Genomic DNA, 26,220 nt, shown 5'->3' on the forward strand with positions numbered 1-26,220 from the left:
TTCCGCTGCCTGAGTTTACCTCTCCCACAATCTCAACCAACTTTGTCAAGACCTTACTAGAGGCCACACCATTCATGCTCCTAGTCCCACTTTCTTCGGTCACTCCCCTGGGCTATGCCTAGGCCACGCCCCTACCGACAGGGCCCGAGCCCAAGTTCCTTCCCACAGTTCCAGGCCCCGCCCCTCCGGCTCGGGTTCTATTCCTTCCCTAGGTATTTCACGCACCTCTGTCCTGGCCAATCCCGCCGTTCTGCCCCTGATATGCGGCAAGACCCATTGGCTAGGCTTATCCGGCTCTTGAGCGTTTTCCAGTTTTGGGACCTGGCTGCTCCCTGCGTTCCCAGGCTACCCGTTTTTGGTTCCACGCTGACTAAGTCCATGCCTCCTGCTCTCCTTCCGCTGGCAGAGCCTGGTCCTGGCAAGCCATGGAGGAGTAGGCGGTGTCCACGAGTTTCCAGAGAAAACCTTCCAGGTCTGAGAGCCACACCTCAGTGGCGTTTATATAATGGAACAAGCCTGGGCATCCTAGATCCTCGTCTAATTGACTTCATATTTCTTCCAGCTCCAAACATCACAACTATGAGCAGAATCCGGATAGGAAACATAACAGGGAACCTACTGGAACTGTGTTTCTATCAGTCCTTCAGGTGACATTTAGTGCTAGGCAGCTGCATGGAGTAAGCATGCTTCTCTGCTTCTTGACGTGGCTTTCAGATGATCTTTCCAAGGTACCTAGTGCCTTGCTGTTGTCCAGGGCCTGTGGAGACAACACTACACTTAGACCTCTGCCTACAGCCCCCTGCTCTGAGATTAATCTTTACTTCCTCCAGTTACAATTATGGGTCCACAAGAAAAAGTGAAGCGATTATCACTAGCTCTTTTTTTTGTTTCCTCTCTGGAAATTTCTGCAAGAATACACCTGGGGGCAGGGCACTTTCCATTGGCCATTCAGGTATACATCAGTTTAAATTGTATTTATGAAGTACTATGTTTCAGTGACAAATAAGAAAACTACAAGATGCCCTGGCCGATTTGGCTCAGAGGTTGGAGCTTCAGCCTGTGGACCAGAGAGTCCCAGGTTCGGTTCCCGCTAGGGGCGTGTACCAATAAATAAATAAATAAAAAGGCTATTAATCCTAATTTAAAAAAGAAAACTACAAGAAGCTTACAGACCGAAGCTTCCTCACTTGAGTTTATTTATTTATTTATTTATTTATTTATTTATTTTTTATTGATTAATTTTTGTTACAGATGATTCTCCTTTTTTCCCCCACTGATTCCCCCCTCCCCCTCCCTCCCTGCCCCTTACCCAGATTGTTGTCCATGTCCACTGTTCATGCATACATGCGTATAAGTTCTGTGGTTCATCCCTCCCCCACCTCCCCACTCCTTAGGGGATTGTCAGTCTGTACCCCGCTTCCGCGTCTCTGGGACTACCCCCTTCCTCAAACTGTTATGTTCATTATATTCCACAAATCAGTGAGATCATATGACATTTGTCTTTCTCTGTTCTCACTTGAGTTTAGATGTGACAAGAATTGATGAGAAAGTTAAGGAAAGTGTGGTATGGAAGTTGGTTAATAGATTAAAAAGGAATTGGTAAGTGTGGTCTTTTTAAAAATTGAAATGAGGGAAGGTGCAGCTGCTGTCACCTCTGTTGGTGGACTGTAAGATCCTTGCTGGTACATTTCTGGATATCCTGTTGAGCCTTAAGAATTCAAAGAAACTGCAAGGTGACCACTGAAAAAAGATCTAATCTTAAGGCTTACGCATCCACCACATCAGAACAATGTCCTACGTTTTTGTAAATGATTCTTCTCAGACTAATGTGCCCTTGCTACAAGCTGGTATTGTCGGAGACTTTATTCTAAGCTGCTTTTGGAAGTGGCTTTGACCTAAATATTCGTGACAGCAGGGGCAGAACAAGCTTTCACCTTGCAGCAGCCCATGAGAATGTAGACATCTGCCAGTTGTTGCATTAATTTGGTGCTGATCTTCTGGCCACAGATTATCAAGGGAACACAGCTCATCATCTCTGTGGTCATGTGGATACTATTCAGTTCTTAGTTTCCAAGGGACTTAAAATTGATATTTGCAATCATCAAGGTGCTACACCCTTAGTCCTGGCAAAGCACAGGGGAGTGAATAAAGATGTCATGTGATTGCTGGAATCTTTGGAAGAACAGGAGGTAAAAGGATTTAACAGAGGAACCCACTCAAAACAGACAGCTGAGAGTGAAAGCGCCATGGAAAGCCATTCTCTCCTCAATCCTAACTTACAGCAAGGTGAGAGTCCTGTCCAGCTTCCAAACCACGTGGCAGGAGTTTGTAGAGGATCTGGGCTTCTGGAGGGTTTTGCTCTTGATCTTTGTCATTGCTTTGCTGTCTCTTGGTATTGCTTACTATGTGAGTGGGGTGCTACCCTTCGTAGAAAACCAGCCTGCACTGGTGCATTGAAGGAGCTCCTGGAAGATGTGGCACATGCCTGTTTCCTGGCTTCTAGTGTTTCTCAGTTTCTCAAAATTGTTCTCTTAGTGCAAGGCAGTGAGGGCTGTGCATTTTTTTCTTTTTGCATTTTTATATATTGTAATACTTTTAGAATGACATGTTCATTTGAACTAACTACATACTGCAGTCAAGTATACTGCATCCTAAAGCTACCTCTGACTCAACCTAACTTAGGAACACACAGACTTGTTTGGTAAAAACATGAAAATGACTAAAGAAAGATAAGTGAAGTCCTTGCTGTAGAAACCTTATTTAGATATAGGACCAACTAAACTGAAGTGTTTAAAAAGAAAAAGACTTCCTTATATGATTAGTTTTGGTTGTTGGTTTTGTTTTGTTTTTGTTTATTTTTGCAAAAGCCCCTTTCTCTCTTTATTTACAGTCTCCAGGAATAAAGGAGAGAATGAAATATTCAGCTTAAAACTTTAGGTGCTTTTTTCAAATCCTGCCTAGTAAGTCACTATTGTTGGAATCTGTCTGGTTTATTTTAATATGTTCAAGTCTAGTCAAAAACCAAATAGAACTTTTGGAAGGGAGCTTTATTTTCTTCAAAAATGATTGATTTCATCTTATATTTATTTCATCTTAGGATATTTTTTTTTTTTGTAAACTACTTTGCTTTTGTTGTTAATATCTGTGAAAAGTGTACTTGAGTTCATTTTGTTCACTTTTCAATTTTCCCTAGTGTTTATTTCAAAGATGGTCAGTTCATCAAAAATATAGTGAGAAAACTTTTTCTAGCCAGTAGCAGGGAAAAATAATTCTGATATTTAACGGTCACTGTAGCTTTGCAGTGCTATTATTACAGTGAAAAATTCAGTTCTATAAGCTTGCCATGTTGCCACAATTGTATCATAATTCATAATTATTTAATTTTAAGTGCAGTCCTGTTTGGAGGCCTTGTAGAATTGTCATAACAATTTCATCCATGTCAGTAATTCTCTGATGGCAAGAATGGATGGGATATTTCTGAGTTAACATCTCTGATCATGATTGTACTGGGTGTCATAAGTGTTTTATGAATGGTAATATTATGTAATTGAAATCTGGCTCCCAAAGTTATTGCAGCATTCAGCAGCATATTTGAAAGCCTCTTTTGTTAATGATTCTGTTACATATAAATCACATTCTTGGGTTATTAAAAAAGAATATGAAGACTTGATAATTATTCACTGGATAGAGTCTGAAAACTAATGAAAGAACAAATGGTTTTACTTTTTAGAACAATAACATCTAAGCTACTGCTAATTGAATTGTTGCTAGAATTAGAACTTATAGTTTAGAATAGAATTGGTATTTCTGTGCTTCTTGTTATTATCTTTTCCATTTACATATCTAGGATTAGTCCTCTAGTTCATGTGGTTTTATCCTAACTTCAACAGCATGAATAATGACATCAGCACCGTGAGTAAAGATATAGAAACATTGAAAACCAAGCAAGTGGAAATGAAGAATGACATAGCAGAAATAAAGAACAGATTGGAAGGACTAACCAGCAGAGTAGAGGAAGCTGAAGACCGGATCAGTGAATTAGAAGACAGGGTAGAAAAAAATTAACCAATCACACAACCAAAAGGAAATAACAATGAAAAAACAGGAAGACAGCTTAAGAGAACTGTGGGAAAACTGAAAACATAATCATATTTGCATCATAGGAGTCCCTGAAGAAGAAAATGAGCAAGGGTAAGAGAATATATTTGAAGAAACAGTGACAGAAAACTTCCCTAATTTGGTGAAGAAAGAAAGCATTCAAGTTCAAGAAGCTCAGAGGGCCACAACTAAGAAGAACCCAGACAGGCCGACACCAAGACACAGTAATTAAAATGCCCAAAATTAAAGACAAAGAGAGAATCCTAAAGGTAGCAAGAGATAAGCAACAGGTTACCTGCAAAGGAACCCCCATAAGGCTCTCAGCTGACTTCTCACAAGAAACACTACAGGCCAGAAGGGAGTGGAATGAAGTATTCAAGGTCATGAAAAACAAGGATCTAAATCGAAGACTACTCTACTCAGCAAGGCTATCATTCAAAATAGAAGGTCAAATAAAAAGCTTCTCAGACAAAAAAAAAAAAGGCTAAGGGAATATATTAACACCAAACTGGTACTGCAAGATATGCTAAAAGGACTGCTGTAATTAGTAGAAGAAATAGGAAGAAAAATATAACCACACTAAACAAAAATAGCAATAAATAAGTACATATCAATTATCACCTTAAATGTGAATGATTTGAATGCTCTGATAAAAAGACACAGAGTAGCTGACTGGATAAGAAGCATGACTCACATATATGTTGTCTACAAGAGACTCACCTCACAACAAAAGACTCACATAGGTTAAAAGTGAAGGGATGGAAAAAAATCTTTCAAGCAAACGGGAAGCAAAAAAAAGCTGGGGTAGCAATACTCATATCTGATAAAGTTGATTTCAAAATGAAGGACATAACTAGAGACAAAGAAGGTCACTACATAATATTGAAAGGATCCATCCAAAAGGAAGATATAACCTTGGTAAACATATGCACCCAATATAGGAGCACCAACATATTTTAAAAATCTTCTGGAGGACTTCAAAGGAGAAATCAACAGCAATGCAATCATAGCAGGGGACTTCAACACTCTGCTGACATCACTGGATAGATCATCTAGACAAAAAATTAACAAGGAAACACAGACTCTAAATGAAGCGCTAGATCAAATGGATTTTATAGATATCTACAGAGAATTACACCCCAAAACTGCAGAATTCACATTCTTCTCAAGTGCACATGGGACATTCTCAAAGATAGACCACATGTTAGGGCACAAACTAAGTCTCTACAAGTTCAAGAAGATTGAAATATCAAGCATCTTCTTAGATCACAATGGCATGCAACTAGAAAACAATTGCAATAAGAACATGCAAAGACATTTGAAAACATGGAGGCTAAATAGGATGTTATTGAACAATGAATGGTGTACCATGGAGATCAAGGAAAAAATTAAAAACTTCCTGGAAACCAATGAAAATGAACACACAAGAACACAAATACTTTGGGATGCAGCGAAAGCAGTTCTGAGAGGGAATTTCATAGTACTACAGGCCTACCTCAAGAAACAAGAAAAATTTCTAACAGACTATCTAATCTCACAACTTAAAGAACTAGAAAGCAAACTCAGAGAAAACCCCAGAGCAAGTAGAAGGAAGGAAATAGTAAAGATCAGAGCAGAAATAAATCACATGGAGACCAAAAAACAACTCAAAGGATCAATGAAACAAAGGGCTGGTTCTTTGGAAAGATAAACAAGATTAATGGACCCTTAGCTAGACTTACCAGGAAACAAAGAGAGAGAACCCAAATACACCAAATCATAAATGAAAGAGGAGAAATAATAACTGACACCACAGAAATACAAAGGATCGTTAACAAATATGAACAATTATACAGCAACAAATTAGACAATCTAAGCAAAATGGACAAATTTCTAGAAACACATAGTCTCCCAAAACTGAACCGGGAAGAGACCAACAACAACAACAAAAGAAATTGAAGATGAAATCAAGACTCTACCAGCAAACAAAAGCCCAGACCTGGACGACTTCACAGGGGAGTTTTACTAAACATTCAAAGAAGAATTAATACCCATTCTCCTCAAACTATTTCAAACAATTCAAGAAGAAGGAAGATGTCCAAACTCATTTTATGAGGCCAGCATAATTCTAATTCCAAAACCAGAAAAAGACACTACAAAAGAAAGAAAGTACAGGCCAATATTCCTGATCAACATAAATGCCAAAATTCTGAACAAAATACTGGCAAATCGGATCCAGCAATACATCAAAAAAATTATTCACCATGACCAAGTGGGATTCATCCCAGGGATGCAAGGCTGGTACAATATTCGCAAATCCATAAGTATCATACAACACATAAATAAAATGAAGAATAAAAACTACGTGATCACATCAATAGATGCCGAAAAAGCCTTTGACAAAATCAAGCATCCATTTCTGATAAAAACACTCAGCAATGTGGGAATAGAGGGATCATATCTTGACATAATAAAGGCCATATATGAAAGACCTACAGACAACATCATACTCAATGGGCAAAAATTAAAAGCATTTCCCTTAAGAATAGGAAAAAGACAAAGATGCCCACTTTCACCACTCTTACTTAACATAGTACTGGAAGTCTTAGACACAGCAATCAGACAGGAAGAAAAAATAAAAGGGATCCAAACTGGAAAGGAGGAAGTGAAACTGTCATTATTCGCAGATGACATGATATTATACGTAGAAAACCGCAAAGACTCCATCAAAAATTTGTTAGCTTTAATAAATGAATTTGGAAAAATAGCAGGATACAAAATTAACGTCAAGAAATCAATGGCATTCTTATACACCAATAATGAACTCCCAGAAAGAGAAACTAAAAAAAAAACAATCCCATTTACCATCACAGCAAAAAAAATTAAGATACTTAGGAATAAATTTAACCAAAGAAATAAAGGGCCTATTCACAGAATACTACAGGTAATTGAAAAAAGAAATAGAGGAAGATATAAAAAGTGGAAGCACATACCTTCTTCATGCACTGGAAGAATTAACATCATTTAAATGTCCATACTACCGAAAGCAATCTATAGATTCAATGCAATTCCCATCACAATACCAACAACATACTTCACAGAACTAGAACAAATACTTCAGAAGTTCATATGGAACCAAAAAAGACCCCGAATAACCACAGCAAATTTCAAAAAGAACAAAGTTGGAGGGATCACATTACCAGATTACAGGTTATACTACAAAGCCACTGTAATCAAAACAGCCTGTTACTGGCACAAGAACAGACAGATAGATTAATGGAACAGAATAGAGAACCCAGAAATGGTCCCAAGACAATATGCTCAATTAATATTCGACAAAGGTGGCAAGAGCATAGAGTGGAGTAAAGACAGCCTCTTTAATAAATGGTGTTGGGAAAATTGGACAGCTACACGCCAAAAAATGAAACCGGAACATCACCTTACACCATACACAAAAATAAACTCATAATGGATAAAAGACTTAAATGTGACTCATGAATCCATAAAAATCCTAGAAGAAAATGTAGGCAACAAAATTTCAGACATCATATACAGCAGAATTTTCACTGATACATGACCTAAGGCAACAGAAACGAAGGAGAAAATGAACACATGGGACTACATCAAACTGAAAAGCTTCTGCACGGCAATAGAAACAACCACCAAAATGGAAAGGCTTCCCACTGTATGGGAGAGCATAATTGCCAACGATACATCAGATAAGCGGTTAATTTCCAAAATATATAGAGTGCTCATGCAACTCAAGAAAAGGAAGACAAAGAACCCAATTAAAAAATGGGCAGAAACCCTGGCCGGTTTGGCTCAGCGGTTAGAGCATCTGCCTGTGGTCCAGAGATACCTGGGTTCGGTTCCCGCAAAGCACATGTACCTCGGTTGCAGTTTGTCCCCAGCCCTAGTTGCCTAGTTGGTTCATGCGGGTGGCAATCACTGATGTGTCCCTTTCACATCGATGTCTCTCTCTCTCTCTCTCTCTCTCTCTCTCCTCTCTCTCTCTCTCTCTCTCTCTCTCTCTCCCTCCCTCTCCTCCCACTCTATCTGAACAAAAATTGGAAAAATATCCTCGGGTGAGGATAAAAAAAAATGGGCAGAGGAACAAAATAGACACCTCTCCAAACAGGACATACAAATGGCCAAGAGACATATGAAGAAATGCTCAACATCACTAATCATCAGAGAGATGCAAATTAAAACAACAATGAGGTATCACCTCACACCTGTCAGAATGGCTGCCATCAACAAATCATCAAACAACAAGTGTTGGCGAGGGTGTGGAGAAAAGGGGACTCTAGTACACTGCTGGTGGGAATACAGACTGGTGCAGCCACTATGGAAAACAATATGGTGTTACCTCATAAAATTAAAAATTGAACTCACATTTGTCCCAGTGATCCCACTTCTAGGAATATACCCTAAGAAGCCTGAAACATCAATCAGAAAGAATATATGTACCCCCATGTTTGTAGCAGCACTATTTACAATAGCTAAGATCTGGAAACAGCCCAAATGTCCATCAGTAGACAAATGGATAAAAAAGCAGTGGTACATATACACAATGGAGTACTATGCAGCCGTAAGAAAGAAAGATCTCTTATTCTTTGAGACGATATGGAGGGGCCTGGAATGTATTATCCTAAGCAAAACAAGCCAAGCAGAAAAAGGCAAATACCACATAATCTCACTTATATACGGAATATAATGAACATAACAGTCTGAGGAATGGGGTAGTCCCAGAGACGTGGAAGTGGGGTACAGACTGATAATCCCCAGAAGTGGGAGTGGGTGGGAGAGATAAACCACAGAACTTATATGCATGTATGCATGAACAATGGACATGGACAACAAAGCTGGGGCCAGGGTGGGGAGGGAGATGGAGGGGGGAATCAGTGGGAGAAAAAGGAGAAACATCTGTAACAAAAATAAATTAGTTAATTAAAAAATAAAAATAAAAAGATTAGGAAGAAGTAAAAAAAAATTGAAATAAAATTGACATATAACATATTAGTTTCAGGTGTACACCATAAGGATTCAATATTTGCATATACATCAAAATGATTGCCACAATAAGTGTAGTTAATATACATCAGTACTCATAGTTAAATTCTTTTTCTTGTGATGAGAACTTTTAAGATGTACTCTTTAGGACCTTTCAAATTACAATACAGTATTAACTGTAGTTGCCATGCTTTACATTACATCTCATGACCTATTTTTTTTTATAACTGGGAATGTGTACCTTTTAACTCCCTTCACGCATTTCACCCTCCCCACTCCTTACCCCACCTCTGGCAACTACCAATCTGTTCTCTGTATCTGAGTTTGTTTCTTTGCTTTTGTCAATTTTTTTTAATTCCACATATAATGGAGATCAATCATATGGTATTTATCTTTCTGTCTGACTGATTTCACTTAGCAAAATGCCCTCCAGGTCCATGTTTGTTTGTTTTTGAGAAACACAGTTTTTCTTGACTTTTAGTCCCAAGGGAAATCCTGATTCCTCATCATGATATCATGAATTAAGTAGGAAACAAAGTATCTTAAGGAGTTTTTTATCGATACCTTCAATGTAAACCTTTGCCACAACCACAAAGCACAGTACATTAAATCAAGTCTATGAAACTCCCAAACTTCCTTTTCATTTGAGATCAAGGCTATATTCGGGGCAACATTTAGATCACCATTCCCCATGATGGCAAGTAAGTTTCAACTAACACGTCAACTGACTGAATAACGCCGCTTGTGGAAGTTTTGTGGCTGAGTCTTTGCTCAGAAGGAAAAAGTTCTGTAATAGAGTGACAATGACTGTGGTGGATGCAGGATAGATGAGTGACTGCAACCTTTGTAGTAATAGAGATCTAGCCTGCACATCTTTTAGGCAGTTCTCAAAAACATTTCTTACTATAAGCTTTTGATGATTTTCAGACAATAGAAGGATCAAGGTCATTATTGCTGGCCAAACTTAAGGACAGAAACTTTGATATGTTGATTAACTCATATGCTTTGTATAGCAACCAGAACAAAGTTAGTTTAATATTCTGTTATGAAAACGAGAACATCTAACCAAAAAGACACATGGCCCAATGGCCCCTCCAACTCTTTATAAAGGCTGGCAAAGAAAATACCTATAGACAGGGCTCATCATGATGGGTTGACACTAACTGCTAGTCAAATAGAAGATTAAGGGTGGAAAATGCTACTCCATAGGGCATGGCTGCAGTTATTTTAGCCTAGAAAAAAAATCATGACTACCAAAACTGTGAGAATACTCTTTGTATAACAACCAAATAACATTGGAAAGAGTTAAGCATCTAGGAAGAAATGTTAGTAAAGTCTTGCTTTTACTACATGGGACTCATTTTCATGTATTGGTCTTCATGCACAAGATGAGGCATGCAGACAAGCATACATGCATTCTGTTTAAGAAAATGTCCTTTAAATCCCTACCATAGGAATATTAAGTTGGCAGGATTACACTCACTCCATTTGTCTGAATTAATTTTTATTTCCACACAGTAGTGATTAACTTTCTCTGAACTAGAAAAATGTTACCCTGGGGTGGGGAAGGAAGAGACAAAGTTCACAATGGTTATGGCTTTTGATTAACCTACAAAATTTGATGAGCCTTCAGATTTCTTTTTGTCATCTTAAAAAGGGCATAAATTATGAGAGTGGAAACAAAAACATTTCAAAGCCCAGGATTTCTTGTTTATCAAAGATAATGAAGTTGTTTTTCTGTGGCTAGGAAGGTAAAAACAAATTGCAGTGTACATCTTGATACCTCATTTCCACAGTCTCGAGCTTCTTAGAATGCTAGTTTATAATTTATAGAAGTCAATTCATTTTTATTAAATTATCAAATATTCATGGGCCATAAGAGATGCAGAATTGACCAAATATAGTTCCTGCCCTTGAGGAACTTAAAGTTTGTAGGATACAACAGTAAATCATGTTATCAACAGATGCATGTACAACTATGAACAAAATGCTACAGGAATGCAGGAGAACGAGAGAATAGAAAGTAGATTGGACAAGTCTACAAGAAATAAAAATCTATAACAAAAACAAAAGAAAGTTTTCTCAAAAGAGATGGTATTGAGATAGACCTGTAACAATGGCTAATATGTTTAAAGGTAAAAAAAAAAAAAATGGGGAAAGCTCACAGTATTAAAGTTAAGGAAATAGTGTGAAAACAAACACACAAAGAATGGAGGTGGGACATGACCCACTTGCAGGGACTAGCAGGCAGAATGGCTGAGAGGAGATTGGGACGGGGCATTAGTGTAGATATATCTGAAAAGCCCAAATTAGGTTCAGATCTTACAGTTTCACGAGTTTGGATTATCTGACATAGACCCTGGGCTTCTAATGAAGATTTTAATGTGTAAATTACTTCAATGTAAATGATAAGGAGAAGAGGGACAATGGAATGTAGAAACAGTCCATGACAGTGAGTTTTAGATGTGTCTGTGCTTATTAATCATGGGCTGTTTGACTGGGTCCAGCACCCTGACAATTATTCTTTCTTATTAGCCATCTCAAGAAAAAGATGAGTTTATTTTAATAATAATTTCAGAATATGAAACAAATGATGTTAAAATTGTTTGTATGCTTGATTTTACACACACACACACACACACACACACACACACACACACACACACACGGTTCCCTTTTATCTCCTGTTCTTCCTTTTGTGAGTTATTTCCATTAACTCAAATACAAGGAGAAAAAGGTACCATAGAAACCCTTCTATAAGAAAAGAAATCCACCACCCCTACCCCATTGACAACCATGAGTTAAAATATAGTATTTTTCACAATAGACAAAATACTTTTATCTTCCCATGCAGCTTAACACGGAAAATTTAAAGAGAATAAAAAAAATTTTTTTATCTCCTAATCATACTGAAAAGATTAGGCTAATTATTATAAACATCTTGATGCTATTTATTTTATAGTATATCAATTTTATTTCAGTTTAAATGAAGAATCACACTTATTCAAAATTCTGCAACTTCTAGAAAATGAGTGAGTGGAGCCATTAGTTTAAAAAGTACAAGGTTTTTATCTTATAAAAACTTAAATGTTCAGCTATTAAAGATTTGATTTCTTTTAGTGTGTCATAGCTAGGTACATTTCTCAAAACCCAATAAAAATGTACAGAGTAAAGTTGTATTTGAAATGGTTTCACAGTTTACTAGTTTTCAGTATTATGGGTTTATGCATACCTGTATGTGATAATGAAACAATAATCAGGGTCAAAATTTAAAAGCACCACTTATTCTTCTTACCTCTTGTTTTATTGAAGGTAAATTCAGTATATATATCCCCACGTGCTTTTACAGCTCTGACGATCTTTATTTTTATTTTATTTTTTTTATTCTCACCCGATTACATTCTTCCATTTTTTGTTCAGACAGAGTGTGAGGGAGAGAGAGGAAGGGGGAGAGAGAGAGAGAGAGAGAGAGAGAGAGGAGAGAGAGAGAGAGAGAGAGAGAGAGAGATGAAAGGGACAAATCGAGTGGCTGCCACCAGGGCTGGGAACAAACTGCAACCGAGGTACGTGCCCTTAGCGGGAACCGAACCTGGGTCTCTCTGGACCCTAACCGCTGAGCCAAACCAGCCAAGGCAGCTCTGATGATCTTTAAAAGGCATCTCACATGAATGAAAAGAATGACCTACAGGTTTTCACGTGATGTCATATTTAATTTACCCTCCAGAGCAGTAAGTAGATCAATAGTTATGTGCCGAGAAACTGCTTTTCAATACCATTGTGGAGTATGTAAAAACAGAAAAATCAATTTCTCTTTCCTGTCACAGGAGATTCACTGTGTTTCCTATTGCTCATGGCAACAATAATCTCAACCTTTTATTTATGTTCTCTAAACTTGGAACATTGGAACTCAGTAGTAACATATTCAGAATGATTGAAACGGCTTTATTTGTCATCATTACTACTGTTACTAATAAGTTATTAGGCTTTTATATGTGGAATTGCTGAAATGAGCATTGTATGAAGCAAGTTTGATGTGAATTCTCTGGAGGTTTAATACTTAAAATTGTGCATGAAAATAAAGACTAAATATATACAAGATTTTGAAAAGTATAAGAAAGTTAAAGACAGTATGTTAAGAGGCAAGAACAACAGTATCTAGTTCTGTGTTCCACCTATTTTATTGAGCTATCAAGCTTTTTATTAAATCATTTTTAGCATGTTTGAAGCGATCCATACATTGTAAAGGCCTCATATTTTAAGTCAATGTCTTACTTTATAGTTTTGATTTCTCTTTCTATTCTCCTGACAGGACCTATAAAAGTTGAAATTTTAAATCAATTAATTTTGAGCTGCTGTTTCCTTTGTGATTGTCAAATACTTTTCAAAGCAAATACTGAAATATAGAAAAATTAAAACTGTAATTATAGACTTTTTAAAAAAGAACATCACTGTACATCTATACTTATTATGTCACTTGCAAGAAGAATACTCCAAGGAAAATTAATAGCCACAGATATTTTCATTATTAACTGAGAAAGATGAAAAAGAAATAAGCCTATTTACCAGCTCAAGAGTTATAGAAAGAAAACCAGTAAAATGACAACAGGGGTAAGGACTTAATAATGAATGTAAATACTGATGAATCACAAAGAAGAAAGAAAAGAATTAAAAATTAAATTCAAGATCTTGTTCTTTGATTAAACAACAACAAAACTAGATAAATCTCTGGCAAGATAATGGAAAAATGAGAAAAATATACATACCAGAAAATATAAAGGGGATATAAGCAACGAATGTAGATATTTTATGGAAAATAATATATGAAGTCCATAAGAATACTGGAAAATCTTAATGAAATTAATAATTTTCTTGAAAATTATCAATAGCCAAAATAGACTCCAAAAGAAATATGAAACAATACAATACATGACAGTACAGGAAATGAAACTTTTGAAAGAACCCTTCTTCCAAAATATGTGTGGTTCATATTCTTCACTCTGCACTTTGTATCTTTTCTGCATTTTAAGTATTTTTAAGCATAGACAATGTCAGAAATCTTTCCATAACATTTTCAAGATGGTAATGTAAGAGCAGGAAAAAAAACAAAAAACAAAAAAAAACTTCGAGAACCAGTACTTGAAAAGGAACCTACATGATATTCTTCTATGAAAATAGATTTTAAAATCCAAGGTTAAAAAAGGCAGCAATGAAGTCTAGAAGCATGTTAAAAATCATCTAAATGAGTATATCTAAGGGATCGATGTAAAGAAATTTATTAACATAATGCAACAAATGGTAACAACTCTAGGTTCATATTAAGAGATGCTGAAAAGACAGTTGATAAAATTCAACATCAATTATTGATGAAATAAAATTTTAGTAAACTAGAAATAAAAGGAGACTTTTATCTTACAGTGCATCACATTTAATGTGACTCACCAGATCTTGTTGAAGAGCAGCAATCCCATTAGAGTAAGGAAGATGACAAGGTCCATGTTATTCCCATTACATCACCCTGTTCTGAGAGTGCTGCTATAATGAGACAAAACAACAGCAACATTACACGAGAAGATCTAAGGCTAAGGAAGTTGTGTTTCAACAATTAAAATATGTTAACATTGGTAATCTGTGCTAGTGGCATTATGGGTGTTTTATACTGTTCTGTTTTGCTTTTCTGTATTTTCTGTACAGAACTTGTATTGGTCTTTTTATATTGTTTTTAAAATGAGATAAACATTGAAAAATCATAACTCAAAAGTGAAGAAATTTTCTTATATTCAGGTGAATGGCTTAGACTGCAATTCAGCATGTTACTGTTGTCAATCCTAGATGATTAAGTAAAAGTGAAAAAGACATTTGATACTTTTATGAAATTTATGGTTAAAGGAAAGCTAAATAAGACTTTTGTCTCTAACATGGCTTTGTTCCTTGATGCCAGTTATCAGTTTTGTTACAATCTCTATCTATTGGCTTTTCCTTCCCATGATAACTTTACCTTGTCTAATATTTGCCAAGATAAATTTATCTAGTCTGACTTTGTTTGTAGTTATGTGAGCTCTTCCTTGTAGGAAATTTCCATTTAACCTAATAGTGACATTTCTAGAATGACTGGGCTCACTTTTGGCTGCCTCTCCCTCTAGTACAACTTCTGACTCTGTGCACTGGCGACCAGGCTGGAGGAAGGGCGAAAGGCTTCCTCAGGTGGAGTTAGTGAACACAAATGGGTCATCTATGATAAAAGACCACCGTATCTAGGAGGGGAAATGATGTGACTCTCAAAGTGTTGACATTTTTCTCATTGTTGCTTTAAAAATCCAAACTTTGTGTTTAACATCAGTCACCCAACCTATTTTTTCCACTCATGGTTTTCAAACAATAAGGTGGAACTGGGGGACCCAGTTCATAAAGGGGCAATGTGGTAGAGAGGAAAGCCCTGACATCGGCCCTCTGTGGGGGCTTTTAGTGGCCTCTGTAGAGTGCTCACCAGGGAAAGATTATTTTCCTCTGTTTCTGTTACTCAGAGCATCTCTGAGGCTTTGCTGCAATTTCAGTTTTTACCAACGATGACTCGAGATGTGATGTGGTTCAGTGTGGTGGAGAGAGGGTTCGAGTGACACCTAGTCCACCCCTCCCATTGCCACCAATGCCTCGGACACCAGAGCCTTGATTTCCTCATTGTAAGATAAGTATAACAACAGCACCAGTGAGGTGCTCTTTGGAGGATCAAGGAAAGAACCCAGAAGACCTAGGTCATGGTAGGTTGCTCTTAATTGCTGCTCTGTAGCTTCACTGACCAATGTACTCACTAGTCACATGTGGCTACTTAAATTATTCCAAAATTCCACTTCACAGCAGTACTAGCCCCCTTTCAGGTGCACACCAGGCACCCATGCCTACTGGCCACCACCTCGTATAGTACAGCTATAGAACATTTCCATCATCACAGAAGCGTCCATGGGACAGCCCTGCTCTGTGTCATCAGCTGTGGTTTTGCACAACTGCCACACCTCAGGACTGACCACAATCATTCCCTTTGAATTGGAAGCTCTGCTAGGATGTTTACCTGCAGAAGTGTGAGTCGGGTAAGGCCATTCTTGCAAGGCCTTTGTTCACCAGAGATAGAAAGGAGTGATATTAGCTTCCCAAGTGAAGATAGCTTATCTGTCAACCAGATCCTTTAGGCCTGAAAAGATGGAAAGTTCATGCCAAGGGAAACCTCCAGAGAAGACTCAGTTCTTCCACCCTGCACTTAACCAAACAACAGAGTGGTGGGGGTGGGGGTAGGAGGGGGGTGGAGAGGGATTCTGACTTTGTGTCAGCAGAGGAAACATTCTTTCAAGGTAGAGTTTGCAAATGACAGTTAACCTGTTTTCCAAACAGTTTTTTCGTAAATAACTGACAGGAGATGGGCTGCTTCTATCAAAGTATTAACCCAAGTGATGGGGGTTAATCATTAAACCTTGTAGCTGGTGGCTTGCTTGTTTCTCTGATATTCTAATCTGGGTCACAGAATGGCTAAAGCAGCTTTAAGTGGAGGGTGGATTATTTTTCCCTTGGTTTGTCTTGTGTTTTCCTCTCTGAAAGAATGTTGTGGCTGTTCTTTTTTCTTGTGACTGCTATTCATGCTGAATTCTGTCAACCAGGTATGTAGCCTTGAAACTTCAAAATAAATTAATGGTTTTCTAATGTTTGATATGTCTTTGACTGAAAGACCTCTTTATTTTTCAAAATCTATAGACGTGTTATGGCTTGAAACTTGAGCTGTGACTGTTTTATGAGTTTGAAAGAAAAATCTAGACCATCTAAGGTGATTACAGTTAAAGTTTCAGGAATTTTTGGGGCAGTTTAATTGCACTTGTGTTCTGTTGACTTGATTTGCATTAAATATTAGGATTTTTAGGTCCAGTTTTGTCAGATTTTATCATATACTGCTCTTTTTTTTTTGGCAGATGCAGAAAATGCTTTTAAAGTGAGACTTAGTATCAGAACAGCTCTGGGAGATAAAGCAGTAAGTGAAGAACCTGCATGTTCATTTTAAATTTTGTTTGCTAGTAACATTGTACTTCCTCTAATAATCAGCCTCTCTGCGTAGTTATCTTAAAGTTGTACAGATTGCTTCTAAGGACCTCAAATCTAATATCTTCTTAAAGTAAAAATATTAATGTAAAATCAAAATTATTAATAAAATGATGTTGCCTAAATTACTTTATCTACAGTTTATGCTAGAAAATATGTGAAGTTTTGTATTACACAAAACAATTTTGCACCCTTGAATCCAGCATAGTGCAGTAAAGGGACCTGAGTCATGCAGTTGGTCTGGGTTGGATTCTGTGCTTCACATTTGTGGTCATTTGAATTTTGTTAGCTTCAGTTTCATAGTCATTGAAAAGAGGTGATGTTACACTCACATAAGATCTTTCATAGCACAATATTTTCAAATTCTAATGTGAAGTTTCTTTAATTCTTCTTAAATATAAAAATAACATAAAATATATACTTACAAAACTGAAATTTAGTAAACACTCATAGAGCTCATGTAGTTACAGGAACAGTAAAGAGTGTTGAATTAATAAGATGTTATTTTGTAATTCTATTTTCATTTCTTCAGTATAGTCTATGAAAATTGCCCCCAATAGAAGGTGATATTGAGATGCCTTAGTCTGGAAACAGTAAAGGAGTGGTAAAGAAACTTAGAACTATTTTGTTTGGAGGTGATATTTTATTTTATTCACTCAATGAGTAATAATCATTATGGCAGCCAACATTTATTGAGAACCTAGTTTACTTTTTAGCTGGGCCGCTTCTAAGCACTTTGCTCACATCAGCTCATTTAGCCCTTATAACAACCCTCTGAGGAAGGTAGTACAGGTATTCTTATTTTCACCAGATGGGTGAGAGGTGCAAAGAAATTAAGTGACCTGCTCAAGATCTCATATCAGCAAGTAGCGGAGGTAAGATTTGAACCCCGATAGCCTGGCTGCAGCATCCACTCTCTCTACCAGTGTATAGGCTTGGTTATCTTAGGATCTTCTGAGAGCAGGCACCATGCTGGATTTTGGGGATGCAGAGCAGCTAAAATCAGGCTTGTCCCTGCCCTTGTGGGGCTTATAGCAGTGGGAGAATTGGTTGTCCATTAAATGGTGAACTGAATGCAAAGGTGCAACCTGGACAAGTATTACAGGAAGGAGAAGTACAAGGGGGCTTTGGCCTCATCAGGAGCCTCAGTACTTGACATTTGCTGTGAGGTCTGAAGCATGAGTAGAAGCGAACTCGGTTAAAAGAAAAAATGGCAGAGGAAACAGTATGTGCAAAGGCTTATTACATGAAGGAACTTGGTGAAAGTGAAGGGTGGAAGGAAGACTGAGGTGTCTGGAACTGGAGTAGTGAGGAAGAGCATGACACATGATGAGCTTAGAGAGAAAGGTTGGGTCAGGCCAAAGAATATGTGGACTGTTTGGGGAATTTTGATATCTTTAAAGCAAGTGGGGGTTTTATGGAAGAGATGTCATGATAGAATTAGTGTTTGGAAGACAATTTAACCACAGTGTGGAAGACAGATTGGAGGGCACTAGAGTAGAAAGGTGGCATCAGTTAGGAGGTGATTGGAATAGTATAGGTGAGAGGTGATGTTAGTTTGAGAGTAGTGAAGGGATTCGAGAGCCACAGGGATGGTATGACAAGGAAAGGGAGAAGGAGGAGTCAAGGATGAAGCTTTTGTTTCTAATTATGTAACTGGATGGGTAATGTCCTATTAATGATCAGGCAACCAGGTAAAGACAAGAACAGGCTTTAATTTTTAACTTGTGTTTGTGCTTTTATTGACAAATAGGCAAAGACAGAGCCGGCTTGAGATATACATTCCTGAGTCATTTGCTCTTAGGTGATAATGGAAAGCTTGAGTAAATGTAGAGTGCCAAGAGAAGAGAAGCTTTGAGTTTCTCTAAAATTTGAAGCCCTTGTAGAAGAGGGTGAAACTGTAAGGGGGGTAAGGCGCAGGAGGAAAACCAGGAAACTCTTGTATCGTAATAGAGAAGAGAGTGCTTCAAGATGAGAGGAGTTTTCAAGAGTCGCAAATGCTGTTGAGAGGCCAAGCAAGATGAGACTGGAGAATGCTCATTGTGTTAAGCAATGTGGAGGTCACTGGTTACTTTAGAGAGAACGGTTTTATTTTTTTTTAGAGTGGTAGAACTGGGAGGCAGATAATGAAAGGGGTTACGAAGAAGTTGGTGGTGAACATATAATGAGAAAGGACAACTCTTTCAAGAATTTTGGCTGTGAAGAACCAGTGAGAGACAGAAGTAGGTGGAAGGAGGAAGATTGAGTAAAGTGATTTGGCTTTGCTTTTGCTGTTCTTTTAAAGGGAAATAGTTGAGTGTGGTTAAAAGTCAATGGACAGGCTTAAGTGAGCATTGAAGAACATGAGCGGGGAAACTGATATTGTTTAGATCCCGAGAAGGGCAGAAGGGAAGTGTTCCTAATAGGAGTGAGTGGAACTGCTATTGATAGGAGGAGAAATACTACTTTTCACCCTTCAGGGAAGGATGTGGATAGGATGTGTGTCTATGGAGGAAGTTTTGTATTTGGTGACAAGAGGATTGGGGAGTTTAAATTGATGACTTGAGATATATCTATAAATTATGAAACAAGAACATCTAGTGAGAGTGAGATGTGAGGGAAAGCAGTGAGATTTGGAGGGCCTGAAGAGGGCCTGAAATAGTCACTGTGAACCATGAGAGAGAGAAAACTGATGGAGATAACTCAGGCAGTTTGGGAGTAGGTTACCATGAATTCAGAGTTAAACCTATAAACCCTTTTGTGACTTTCTCCAGTAATACTTGATTGCTCACCTATAATGTGAGGTCGGCCACATTAGTTTACTAGTGCTGCTGTAACAAAGTAACACAGACTGGGTCACTCACACAGCAGCAGTTTATTTTCTCTCAGTTCAGGAGGCTAGAAATCCAAGGCGTCATCAAGGTTGGTTCCTTCAGAGTTTCACGAGGGAAGGATTTGTTCCAGGCCTCCCTCCTTGGCTTGTAGATGGTTGTCTTCTCCCTGTATCTTCACATGTCTTCCTCCAGTATATCCAAATTTCCTCTTCTTATAAGTACACCAGTCATATTGGATTAGGGCCTACCTTACTGATCTCATTTTAACCTGATTATCTTCATAAAGATACTACCTCAGAATATGACTACATTCTGAGGTTGTACTGGGATAGAACTTTAAAATTAATTTTTGTGGGAAGGGGGTGTTCCAATTCAGCCCATAACATGCATTTACACTCAGGTTTCCAGCTAAGAAAATAAAAAGAACATTTGTACTGATGTTAATAAAGGAAGGGAAGCTGAGACAGGGAATCAGGTTCTGAGGCAAGGGAGAAAGGGAAGAAGGGAACCGACTGTATTTGTTCAGGATGAAATGTCCAAATGTCCTATTTATTGACCGGTTACTAATACCGCAGATTCTGAAGAAGATAATGCAATGGGAAACACAGAATGTCCAAGAAACTCTATGCTGAACATTATGTTAATGTGATTTATCACAGTGTCCAGTTTTTACTGAGAGAGAGAGAGAGAGAGAGAGAGAGAGAGAGAGAGAGAGAGAGAGACACCCCCCCCCCACTGTGGCCACAGTTAGAACCCAGTGTACCATTTTTTACCTCATGCCTCTTTGCTTTTCATTTTCTATTTTACTTGTCTTCAGTATGCCTGGGATACTAATGAAGAATATCTCTTCAAAGCAATGGTGGCTTTCTCCATGAGAAAAGTTCTCAAGAGAGAAAAAACAGAGTAAGTAAACAGTGACAAATCTTAATTGATAACTTGCTATATTATTTGAGAATTTGAAATTATTTGAAAATAACATTCATTTCATTTTACTAGCAAGGGTGGGGAACCTTTTTTCTGTCAAGGGCCATTTGGATATTTATAATATCATTCTTGGGCCATACAAAATTATTAACTTAAAAATTAGCCTGTTATATTTAGTTAGGCTAATTTGGTGAGGCGTGTGATGTTAGCTGGTAATGATTTCTCAGACCTTACACAGTCTGGTGGCCAGATGTTCCCCACCCCTGTAAGGGATCCACATTTTTGCTTAACATTAAAACAACAACAACAACAACTTGTAATCTAGCTCAGCTTACAGTTTATGTCATGTTTTAACAATGCTCTTCATTCAATGGGTACTATGAAGACAAATATTAAAACATTGTAGTCATATGTCATAAGCTTTCTACATTTCTATTATATACATATTTCTCTTGATGAATAAATAGATAGGATAGATAAGAACTCTACTCTCATTGTATTAGTCAGCTTGGTCTGTCATAACAAAATACCACAGACTGGGTGGCTTAAACAACAGAAGTTATTCCTCACAGTTCTGGAGGCTGGAAAGTCCAAATTCAAGGTGCTGCCAAGGTAGGTTTCATTCTGAGGGCTCCTCTTTTGGTTTTCAGGTGCCCCCAGATCATTGTGTGCTCATTTGACCTATTCTTTATTAAGGGGGAAGTAGAAGGGGAAAGAGTGAGCTCTCTGGTATCTCTTCTTCAAAGGACACTAATCTTGTATTATCAGGGTTCTACCTTATGACCTAATTTAGTCATAATTGCCTCCTATAGGCCCTGTCTCCAAATACAGTCACATTTGGGGTTAGGGCTTCAAGATATGAATTTGAGGGTAGGGGGACAAATAAGTCCATAGCACTCATTTTGAAAATAAATATGTATTGATGGTATCTATCATAGCACCTTGTTTATTTTCTTAACAGCTATAGTACAATTTTAATAGCTTTACATTTTTATATATTCTTCCAGAGGAATTTTCTCTAGTTGTGATGGTTCCTACCATCTCTATCTGCGATTAAGGTAACACATCTGGTTTTTCTCTATTCTGTCCCTTATTCTTCCCTTTGAGAGGTGAAATGACTGATCTGATTGGTGAGCTGGAAGGAGAAATTGGGCATGGGTTGCCTTGTCTTTCAGAGCCTTCCTGCCCTCAGATTGCAGCTATTTTTCTGTGCAGCTTCCTATGCTAAGTACAGAATCTGGCCCTGCATGGGTAGGCTGGGTAGGCGCATAACCCTGGAAGGCTGTGTGTGTTGGTTACAGCTGAGGATTGTTTAGATTGGTAGGTGCAGATCATAAGATGTTTAATATCTTGCATATGACTCCAGTATGTGGCGATACCTGCCTTAGTTCAGTTCTACATGGGACACTGTAGAGGAATTGATCTCATTTCTGGATTTTTTTTTAATTAGTAAGGAAATTTGTCTGCTGATTAAAGTCATATCCTCTAACCCAGCCTTTTATTTTGGTCTCCTATCTGCTTTATTCTTTTGTATTAATTTTATAATGCTTTAGAAGTTGGCAAAGAGTATTGCTATTTATTGGTCTCCCCCAAACCTACACAATATATGATGCATGGGCTGTGAACACAAAGGATAAAGTAGAAGAGTGGAATTTGGGGGAGCAAAATAAATATACAATCCATGTATTTGTGTGTAAACACACACACATCTATATGCATATATATTTAAAAATAGGTAATATATTAATGATTCAAGAAATTAAAAGAACAGGTTCTGTAGCAAAAGAAAATTATACCCTAAGTGAACTCTACTCCTACTTTATAGATTTTTAGAAAAAATGTATTTGCTTTAATCTTATGCCATTAAACTTTAGCATTCTTTCTATAACTATTTATAATAACCTTCTCCAATAAATATTACATAATAGCATTACAAAAATTCAAAAGAAAAAATATAAGGATAAAAGCTACTGGTCATCTCACAATACTAATCCCTCAATTGGTCTAGTTCTTCTTGTTCAGCAGGTTTTATATGTTACTGTGTTAATATTGCTATTATTTCCTCCAAGTGCCTACATTTAATCTTATGAATGACTATGTTAAATGAGATGCTTCTATTCTTAGAAAAAGTTCATTTAAACATTTCAGATTAATTCTGAGGAATTCACTTATGAAAAAAAATTTTCCTCAGAACCTGGGGCATCGTAGTGCATACATTGTCAGGACTATTTGCAGCTGCCACCAGAACAGCAGCACTTGGTGTCCTAGAGGTTATGATGCTATCCCCAGTCATCGAGGGTATACTGTGGGATGGAAACTGGTGCCTGCTTCTGAGCCAGACAAGTCTAAGGTGCAAGGCTGGCTTCAGCCCCATGTGACTGCGGTGAGAGAGGGCGGCTTTGTGAGTAGTCTGTACTTGAATGTGCTCCTGGGGCCAAGTGGAGGCCTGAAGGGAGCTGCACGGAGTCACTGCCTGTTGGGGCCGAGAACCAATTGCAGGACAAAGAGAAGGCGGTAGAGTGAGGCTGGAAGTCACCCTTGAAGGCAGAATATAGGGTGAGATGGAACAAGTTGGCCAGAGTGCCACACCCATGTCAGGGGAAGGTGTACTCCCCAGATCAGTCTCCAAAGGGCCCACAAGTGCATTCTGAATGGAGAACATGAGAACACCCACTATAGCAGTGAGAGGGGCCACAGAGAGCCCTGGCTAAGGAAAAAGAACTTTGCTTTTTCTTCTCTGACTCCTGCCCTCTCCCATTTCCCTTTTCCATCCCTAAGTATGCCAGAATGGGGGATGGGAGAGGGGCGATGTGCAGGAGGACATGGAGCACTGAGAGTAAAAGAATGGAGCAGACCCTCAGGCCAGCACCTCTGGAAGGAGAAGCTGTGTGTCAGAGTCGGGAAGACAGTTTTGATCTGAGTTTTGATCAGACTGCCCTGAACTTTTTAATAACCAGAAGTAACAAGCTATCCAACTGCTCCAAATGCTGTCAAGCAGTGGGGAAGCAAGAGCTGACAGGGGGCCCATAGGAAATGGTGTGAGAAACATGGACCTCTTTCTTTATAGTGGTCTACTGAGGCGAGCCTGTTGAACCGCATTGCTGTGGTTGGATCCACAGAATTAAATTAAGAATTGAAAGTGTACTAGGTAGTAGGCACTGATATTTATAGAATGAGTAAAACCAGGTTCCACACAGCATGTCCCACTCGCCCCCACGAATCTGGCCCTGGCAGAAATTATAGGACAATGGACTAAATATGATTCTTTTGGAATCATTACTTACAAATCTTGATATCAAGTAGGTTTCTTGCTATTTTTGGATTTTCTTAAAAGCAGAATGGAAGAGGGATAGAAAAATGTAAATGATAGAAAGTTTTGGTTTCATTATGTCAGGTTACTTGAAGTTTTCTTGGGATTTTGATTGAAGATGACAACAGTGTTTTCAAGATTTTACAATAGATTTACTAAAGTAGCTTCATAGGAACTTTAAAATATTGAAAGTCATTTCTATGGAAAATATAATCTAAGTTTAAACTTTAGTCTGTTTCCCAAATAAACTGGAAATTTATCTGCCTCTTTTACTCAAATATTGGATTTTAAGATAATTTATCATGTTTAGCAAGAGAGGTGGAAGTCTAACTCAGGCATGATATTTTCTTTCTGAGTTAAATGGTGTAGGGCATGGAATGAGTTTCCCTCTCTGCCTACTTATTCAAGGATAAGTCTTATGATCTAAAACAGGAACAACGTGCTGCTGTATCCATGGTAAGGGGATTAACAGTCTTGTGCTTGTAAGACAGCAGCCCAGCTCCTATTTAGTCCTTTTGATTTCCAGAAACAAGAGCCTGATTCTTACCATCCCTTGGATGCAGTTGGCCCTGTCTGGCGCCATTGATGAGAAATCGCAGTGTGGCCAACTCTTAGAGAATCACCTTCTGTCCAGGGCTCCCCACACTTGCGAAAAGGCAGTGGACACTTTTACCTTTTGAGTGATTTGCTGAAAGAAGCCACTTGTGTATGGTTAAAATCATTTCTTGGTAAAAACAATTGATCAAAATGATCATTGAAGTAAACTTAAAGAATCCCATCAGACCCACCTATATGTATAGTCTGAAAATGTAGATATTCTGTTTAGCTGTGCTAATGGTATTTCAGTTTATTATATTAAAATATACTTTATTTATTTATTTTATTTTTTTAATCCTCACCCGAGGATATTTTTCTATTTATCTTCAGATAGAGTGCGGGGGGGGGGGGGAGAGAAACAGAAACAGAAACATCGATGTGAAAGAGACACATTGACTGGCTGCCTCCCTCATGACCCCGACCAGGGTTGGGGACGAACTGCAACTGAGGTACATGCCCTTGACTGGAATCGAACCTGTGACTCATTGGTCCATGAGACGACATTCTAACCACTGAGCAAAACTGTCCAGGGCTAAAATACAGTTTCAAAAGCATACTTAGCTCAATAACTGCTTGTGTGTTGATTAATTTTTCATTTTGTGCAAACATTTGAGGAACTTGAGTGTGGTCCCATTTGGATGAAAGAACATGGAAGAAGTCACCCTATTTGCATACAATCTATAAATGGAAGGAATTTGTGTCCATTGGTTGCTGGGTTAACCACTAAAGTACAATCAGGGTTCATGTTACTTCCATTTTAGCACCAAATTTCCTCACATATACGCTTCCTCTTGGCTACCCCTATCTACATTATATTCGGGAATCTTCTTACACTGGAAAGTAATCTGTGTTAGTGTGTTGTCTGGATATCTCTGAGCGGGTAAATGAAGTTCTGTGGAAGTAATCTCCCTCCTTTCCTTTCCCCCTTTTTTATTTTCACAGTCCTGACCCAATTTACTTTCCGTTTGTCCCTCTTAGAATAAAGCACAGTGAGTAGAAACAAGGGAGTTTATTACTCCATTCTATAATTCATTCATCCACCCATTCATTTCATAGTCACTAAGTGCTCACATGGGCCACACGTCAGGAATACAGGAGCTCACAGGGTAGGACAGATCTGGGGCCAGGGCCCAGAGGAGTCTTGTGTGGCAGATGACAACATCTATTTATCTTCATGTCCCAGGGCCCAGAGAAGTCTTGTGTGGCAGATGACAACATCTTTGATAGTCTCCCTGGTGACTCTCAGCTAATACATTTTAAAAGGATGGTCTTTGCTTGGAGACAATGAAGTTCCAGTCTGGGCAGGGATGGGAGATCCTTCTGACAATGACGGTGTACAAGCCACCTGAAATTTAGAAGCCCTTTGCCCTCCCCACGGTCCTGGTTCTATTCTTAGACAGGGAATGGAGT

At 38.2% G+C, this 26,220-nt stretch overlaps 1 protein-coding gene and 1 pseudogene across 1 annotated transcript in view; both read left to right on the forward strand.

Annotated features, from left to right (window-relative positions):
- The first annotated feature begins 1,710 nt into the window (after positions 1 to 1,710).
- On the forward strand, positions 1,711 to 2,457 carry LOC118636491 (annotated as a pseudogene).
- A 14,138-nt stretch (positions 2,458 to 16,595) lies between these two features.
- The window catches only part of CLTRN (collectrin, amino acid transport regulator), a 35,914-nt gene continuing 26,289 nt past the window's right edge, over positions 16,596 to 26,220 (forward strand). The window contains exons 1-3 of the mRNA XM_036271602.1: positions 16,596 to 16,733; positions 17,040 to 17,098; positions 20,797 to 20,882. Coding sequence (XP_036127495.1) covers positions 16,676 to 16,733; positions 17,040 to 17,098; positions 20,797 to 20,882 — 203 coding nt within the window. The 5' untranslated portion in view covers positions 16,596 to 16,675. The remainder of the gene's footprint in view (positions 16,734 to 17,039; positions 17,099 to 20,796; positions 20,883 to 26,220) is intronic.

The sequence above is a fragment of the Molossus molossus genome, unplaced genomic scaffold (genome assembly GCF_014108415.1).
Source record: "Molossus molossus isolate mMolMol1 unplaced genomic scaffold, mMolMol1.p scaffold_m16_p_2, whole genome shotgun sequence".
Lineage (NCBI taxonomy): Eukaryota > Metazoa > Chordata > Mammalia > Chiroptera > Molossidae > Molossus > Molossus molossus.